This window comes from Myotis lucifugus, unplaced genomic scaffold (assembly GCF_000147115.1).
Source record: "Myotis lucifugus unplaced genomic scaffold, Myoluc2.0 scaffold_2039, whole genome shotgun sequence".
Lineage (NCBI taxonomy): Eukaryota > Metazoa > Chordata > Mammalia > Chiroptera > Vespertilionidae > Myotis > Myotis lucifugus.
Window position 1 is genome coordinate 1 of NW_005873087.1, and position 6419 is coordinate 6419.

Below are 6419 nucleotides of genomic sequence, written 5' to 3' on the forward strand. Positions count from 1 at the left end.
TTTTCATGTCTTGATGTCCTGACTGAGATTGTATGAAATCTCACTAAGATCCTGAAAGTCTCACTAAGTCCCTTGAAACTCTTAATAAGATCCTGAGCAACCTATAACTATTGTTTAAAACTGTGTATCAAGTAGCTTGCCTTGTTTCATATCACATAGCATTGATGTGACCCACAGATTTCTTCTGTTCATTCATTCAGCCACCCATTATCCGCCGGGAACGCCGGGTCCGCCGCCGTGGGCCCTTTAAGGGCCCGCCCCCGCCGGGAGGCTCCACGCCTGCGCAGGCGGCTCCGGCGTCCCTGGGAACGGCCGCGACCCTCACCCGCCAGGTGCGTTCTGAACCCCTCTCCAAGCGCGCCGACCCGCACCCTCGCGCCCTCCGCCTTAAGGAAGGCCCCCGGGGTGGCCCGTTTCCTCCTCAATTGACCACCAGGCCCGGTCCCCGCACCACGCGCTCGTGTGAGGGAGCGGTGGCGGCGAGGCGACTTCCGGCCGGGTCGGTGCCCCGAGAGGCCGTCCGGCTGGGAAGCTGGGCTGTGCCGCCTTTAGTTCCGTCTCTGGGGCGTCTTGGGGGAAACGAGAATCTGGCGCGCCCACCTCCGTTTCAGAGGCGAGCTGGGGTCCAGGTTTCACCCCCAGGCCGGTGCGAGGCCGTGTCTGCTCCCGCAGCTCCCGGCCGAGAGACGTGCTCTGCGGCCTGGCGCCACTCCCCGAGCTCGCAGGCCCTTTGCTGCAGTTGTGCCCTCTTCCAAGATTGCCCTTGCAGGGCCCCCCGCAGAGATAGAGCCCCCCCCCTGCGCTCGCTTCCCAACCTGGGTTGTCTGCCCGCCTGTCCACTCCATCAGGCCGTGAGTTCCGGGGCTGAGACGTCCTGGTCTTTCCCCAACGTCCCCATGTGGAGAGGGTCAACTCAAATGTCTATATGGGGCCAGAGATCATGGCAGTGAATGAGGAAGGGACCCCTCTGAGGGGTGCACGTCTGGCGTCTCCAGACCTCCCCACCTTCCCAGGGAAGCCAGAACTCAGGATTTCCATATGGAAATGCCTGGTTTCCAGATGTACCGCCCCTGTGCACAGCTGCACTCCTCACCCAATGTGGGGGCCACCAAGTTGCAAACCCTTCAATAATGACACCAGCAAACGCAGGGGGCTGTTATAAAGCACTTTATAAAGCTTATATATCATTTGGCTCTCACAACAGCTCTAAGACATAGGCACTTTCCCGATGAGGAAACGGAGGCACAATGAGGTCAAGGGGCTTACCCAGTCACAGGGCTGGAAGTGGCAGAATCAGAATTTGAACCCAGACAGTCTGGCCCGGCTCTTAACCCCTCCACACCATCTACAAGGTGCTACAGGTGACCCACCCAAATCCCCTTTATAGACGGCACTCACCCCAGCTGTCGAGCCAGATGCTGACAGCTACACCTGGACGTTCCACTGGGAGCCGCTTGTGCTGGAGTCGGACATCTGGGAACTTATTCACACACATCCCCTCCCCCCGCCATGCCCTCTCCCAACACACCCTGTAGCCAACCACCGATGCTGGGGCAAACTGGTGGATTCATGCTCCAGAGCTCCCGGGGGACTGGCCTGAGTTTAGATGCATCTGAACCTGCCCCTCGGCCCAGCTCCTTCCTGCCTTGTCCTGCTCCGTGGACTCCCTCCTCCCGAGGGTGCTCCATCGATAAGCAGGAACCCCCATCTCCGGTTCTAAGCCAGCCCATCTGCAGAAAGAAGGACCCAGAGCCTGCTCGTCCTTTTGAACCAAGAAGTGCCAAGGGCTACAGGGACTTTATTTCTGCCCTGCCCAACCCAAGCCGAGGTGGCAGAGCCCTCTGCCGTCACGCCACCCCTGACACAGGTCCCAACCAGGCTCAAGTCATCACACACACGTCCACTGTGGTGGGCTCCTCCCGGGTGAAGCCGTCACCGAAGCCCACATCGTCCACCAGGTCGGGCTTGCGGCAGCACATGGGGCAGAGGCGGTTGCGCACAGCGGAGGCCCGGAGCCAGACGATGAGGTTCCATCGCTCCCCCGTGCCCAGGGGCCGGGCCCCGTGCAGCTGGCCGCCCCGATGCAGCACACCCTGGCCCACCACATGCTCCACCTCCAGGGGGTTGGCCAGGGCTGAAGGCGCCTGCAGACAGCTGGGGTCAGGCCTGGGCACTCGCAACTACCCCAGGCCCTGCCCCCAGGGTCACACACACTAACCTGGAAGAGGCCCCCGAAGTATAGGGCGCCCCCGGTGAAGGCCTTGCCCAGGGACACGTTGATGGTCAGCTCGGCGTTGTCATAGTGGCAGCCCAACTCCCGGTCCTGGCCTGGTGCATACTTGACCACGAAGGCTCGGTGGCTGTCGAGCCAGCCTCCGCCACAGTCTGGGTAAAGGAGGGCCATCAGTGGCTGGAGGAAGCGCTCCCGCAGCGGCGTCACCAGCGGCTCATCCAGGCCCAGCTCATGGAGCAGCACCTGGAAGGAGGGTTCCAGTGAGGCCCCGAGATGGGGAGGGATCAGCCGGGAAGCTGGTGGGGCCCCACCCTGGGTCCCTGGGGTGTCCCTTGACTTGTTGAACTTCATAATCCTGCGATTTCATTTTACAGACGGAGACCAAGGAACAGAGAGGGCTACACAGTGGGTCCATAGCACTGCAGGTCAGTCTCCCCAGACCCATGTGTCCCTGCCTCCTCCGCCCGCCTGGCAGAGCCGCACCCACCCCATAGTTGTTCATGGTGTTGGGTCTTCCCTTGGGCATGTCCGACTGCTCGAAGTGCTCCAGCTCCTCCAGCAGCGCCTGGCAGAACGGCGCCGTGAACACCGGCAGCCGGTAGATCCGCTTCTCCTCTGCAGGGAGGACAGTCTGTCGGCCGGGAGCTTCGGGGTGCGTTTCAATCTCCCCGAGTTGTGTGAGCCTGGGCACGTCTTTTCACTTCCCCAGCCTCAGTTTCCTCATCTGTATAATGGGGATAGCTCGGGCACTCTACACCCCTCTCGGGGCCATTATGAGGATTAAATGATGCATGGTATGCACAGCACTGGGGGGCGGGGTTCTATTCTCCAATTCACACCCCCCCTCCCCCCGCCACACACACCCTCATCCCTGGAGCCCCTCATTCTGCTTCCAAGGGTGCCATGGTCTAGCCTTCAGACTCAGATGTGAGTTCTGATGAGGCTCTGAGATGGGGAGGGATTAGCCCAAGGACACCCAGCAGGCCAGCCACAGAGCCAAGCCAGGACACAGCCTGCTCGGGCTCTCTCTGCACCCCTCCCCGCAGCGAACCGCCAAAGTCTGCACCCCAACTCAGAGGTTTCTTGGAGTTTCTGTTCCCCATAAGGAAGGCTGAGAGGGGCTGCTTTTTTGGAGGGCGCTGGTGGGGAGAGGCCCGGCTCAGAATGGAAATGGGGACATTCTTGGCAGACACACACGTTTGGGCCAACTCACAAGCAGCCCCAGCCTCACCCAAACAGCCTCCTTACAATTTCAGCTGCTCTGGAGTAGATGGCAGTGAGTCCCCTCCCAGCCTGGAAGGGGAGTCTCATTCTACCCTGTGCCCCCACAGGATGCAGGTCCCCGGAGGGGAGTGGCTTTTACCTCTGTCCCCCCACCGGATCCCCCAGACCCAGGATAACAGTAACCATAAGACCCGGAGAATTCTGTGCACATACCACGCTCAAGCCTCTAAGCGCATTACCTCTCACCCGATCATCATGGCACCTTTCGAGATGGGCGGTATCGTTCCCATTTCACAAATGAGGAAACCAAGACAGACAGGTTAAGGAATGTGCTAGGCTCCCTGGCCTAGGACTTCTGCTGGGTTTAGCCAGGGGGAGGCCCCAGCAGGAGGTGGCGGGCAGAAAGAGAGACAGGGCATTTTGGAGTCTGGCAGGGCTGTGTGCTCCTGCCGGTTGTCTGGCAGCCCCTCCCACAGCTCCAGGTCCCTGCAGCTTCAAGGAATGTCATCTTGCCCACTCCTTCAGGTCCAGAGACAGGAACGCTCCCCTCTATTGCTGGCCCTGCTGGGGTCCTTCACCTCCCTTGCTGATCCTTTTAGCTCAGCCCACACTGTCTCAACTATCCCTTCCTTAAGCTCTTCAGTCACCCCAGCTGGCTCATGCCTGACAAGACACTGAACAGCTGTGTCTCCTGGGTGAGTGCATGGATGGATATAGATGCCCTGCTCCTGCCTTCCAGCCCCTGCTGGTTTGGTTTTTGGAGGCACACATAATGGACAGAGGGGACCCCAGCCTCCCACCCCCTAGTCCTGCCAGGTCATGGGGCCAAGACCTCACCCGACACCGTCTCCAGCCGCTGGAGGAGGCCCTTGAGGTCTGCACCTGGCAATGCGCTGTACTCAGCTGCGGCCAGAAACTCGGGGGCCAGAGCCACATCCTGGGAGAGAACACACACCCACTGTGGGGCAGGCAGCCTCCCCAGCCTGGATGCCTCCTCCTCCCAGTAACCTGCCCCTGCTGGGTACCTGCAGTGAGTTGTAGATTTCAGGCCGAGCCGGGTGGTAGGAGCTGGCGATGAGGGCTTTCCTGGCAGCCGACTCCTGCCCTAGGCGCTTCCGCCGCTCCACCTCCTGCTCCAGCTGGGGTGGCACAGGGCCTGGTTACCAGGACAGGGCCTCTCATCCCCTCGAGGCCATTGTACAGATGAGGAAACTGAGGCTCAGAAAGGCCACAGCAGGGCCCAGGCCGGGAGCCAAGTCTGCCTATGCTCCTGACTCTGACAGGGTTGATTGCAGGTGCCACGCTGTTAGCTGAAGGGGACTCCTTCCAGAAGGGGGCCCAGCCCACTCTGGGCTATGACAGCCCTGAGACGCCCCTCTGCCAGCTGGGGCCATGCAGGGAGGGGAACGAAGTCCCAGCAGAGGGCTCTCCCGGGAAGCTTCCCACCATTACCCCCAGGTGAGGAAGGAGGGGTGAGATGGGGAGCAGCCCTGGTGGCAAGGGAAGCAGGGTCGGAGGAGGAATAGCAAGGAGCCTGGCAGCCCTGGCAGGACCTCAACCCCAGGGGCTGTGAAACCTTGAGCAAGGGACTCCCCTTGTTGAGCCCATTTTTCTCATCTCAAAAGAGCATGAAGTAAGGCAACTTGGCAGCCCTCCCTCTTTCTCCTTTTCTGGTGCCAGGCCCCGGCTGCTGCAGTGAGTGGGCACAGGAAGGGGGAAAGGAGGGTTTAAGGAGCCCTTCGGTGATCTGGGACTGGCAGGCCTGAGGCTGGGACACCCCTTCAAGCCGCCGACACAAATCTAAAATGGAAGGTCTAGGCCGGGTGTGTAGGGGCGTTGGAGGATGGTGTTACCTCTTCTAACAGCTGCTGGAAGTCCTTGGGGGTGACACAGCCTCGGCTGCGCAGGATCTAGGTGCAAAAAGGTCAATGAACCCGACTGCATGACCCTGGGCAAGTCACTTAACATCTCTTGAGTCTGTTTCCCCTCCTAAAATGGAGATGAGAGCCCGGACCGCAGGGGACCACCGTGAGGATGAAATACGATGAGCGCTAAGCCAGAGCGGGGTTCCCTGAGCCAGGCCCTGCCCTAAGCACATATATGTTAGTTCACCCACACAACAGCCTCACTAAGGAGTTATGCTTATCCCCAGTTAAGGGGAGAAAACTGGGGCACCGAGAGGCCAAGCCACTGCTGCGGTCAGATCTGAGCACGCGGGCCACCAGCGACCGCGGGGACAAGGGTCCCTCCTCCGCCAGCCCTCCCGCGCCTTCCTCTGCGGAGCCGATGGAGGCCACTCACGGGGCCGTAGTCCGCGCGCAGCTGCTGCTCGCCCCGGAAACGCACGTGCAGCCCGTAGCGCGCCACGTACAAGTTCTCGGAGCAGAAGCAGGCGCAGCGGCAGAAGCGCTGCGGGACGCCCGCCGTCGCCATGGTGAGGGGGCGCGCACGCGGCCCCGCCGGCTTCCGTAGGAGCACTTCCGGGTACGCCCTCTTCCGGCAGCCAAGGATCCGGTCTAAATTCCCGAGCACAGAGAGGAACGAAGACTCCGCCCCGCCCCGCCCCCCGAAAACGGTCTGCGGTGTAGAAAGATGTTCCCGGGCCTTCTCGCGCCGCCGCCTCACAATGTCCCCATCCACGAGGCGGGGACTCGGACCCCCAAGACCTTTTGCCACCTCCCTTTTCTGCTCGGAGCTTCTGAAGAACTAGCCAACTCCACGGGGACAGTTAAAGGCGCCCTGAGGTTCTGTCGCGTTTCCTCCAAATGCTATGAACCATCCAGTTCTGTGCGTTTGAGCTTGGGGTTTAGCATTTTTGCCCGGGTCCCTATCCCCGCTCTCCCGTTGCCCCCGCTGTCTCCTAGGAGTCACCGCCGGCTGCCATAGTGTCTCCACAAAAAAACGTTCCGTCCGGCGTGACTTCCGGTGGCAATCAGGTGTGGGGCGGGAGAGTAGGGCGTGG

The 6419-nt window shown here is 61.0% G+C and overlaps 1 protein-coding gene across 6 annotated transcripts; it reads right to left on the bottom strand.

Moving 5' to 3' along the window:
- Nucleotides 1-1152: 1152 nt before the first annotated feature.
- Nucleotides 1153-6185, bottom strand: OGFOD2 (2-oxoglutarate and iron dependent oxygenase domain containing 2). 6 transcript variants are annotated; one of them, XM_006108294.3, is made up of 7 exons: nucleotides 5759-6021; nucleotides 5311-5367; nucleotides 4483-4596; nucleotides 4295-4394; nucleotides 2721-2848; nucleotides 2219-2476; nucleotides 1153-2144 (listed from the first exon to the last, which is right to left on the bottom strand). In XM_006108294.3, exons 1-7 carry the CDS (start codon nucleotides 5888-5890, stop codon nucleotides 1881-1883), a joined length of 1053 nt encoding a protein of 350 aa, XP_006108356.1. In that variant the 5' UTR covers nucleotides 5891-6021; the 3' UTR covers nucleotides 1153-1880. The 6 variants fall into 6 exon arrangements, with proteins under 6 accessions (XP_006108356.1, XP_023604661.1, XP_023604660.1 ...); XM_023748893.1 differs by lacking the exons at nucleotides 4295-4394; nucleotides 4483-4596 and having other exon boundaries at nucleotides 5759-6185; XM_023748892.1 differs by lacking the exons at nucleotides 4483-4596; nucleotides 5311-5367; nucleotides 5759-6021 and adding an exon at nucleotides 3697-3719 and having other exon boundaries at nucleotides 4295-4377.
- Between the last annotated feature and the right edge of the window lie 234 nt (nucleotides 6186-6419).

Bases quoted from the DNA above. Each gene is read 5' to 3' on its own strand.
- OGFOD2 (XM_006108294.3), bottom strand. From the start codon at position 5,890: ATGGCGACGGCGGGCGTCCCGCAGCGCTTCTGCCGCTGCGCCTGCTTC. The intron at 2,849-4,294 runs GTGAGGTCTTGG...TCCTCCCTGCAG, and splicing joins GCGGCTGGAGACGGTGTCGG to AGGAGAAGCGGATCTACCGG. The intron at 2,145-2,218 runs GTTAGTGTGTGT...AGCTGTCTGCAG, and splicing joins ACTTCGGGGGCCTCTTCCAG to GCGCCTTCAGCCCTGGCCAA.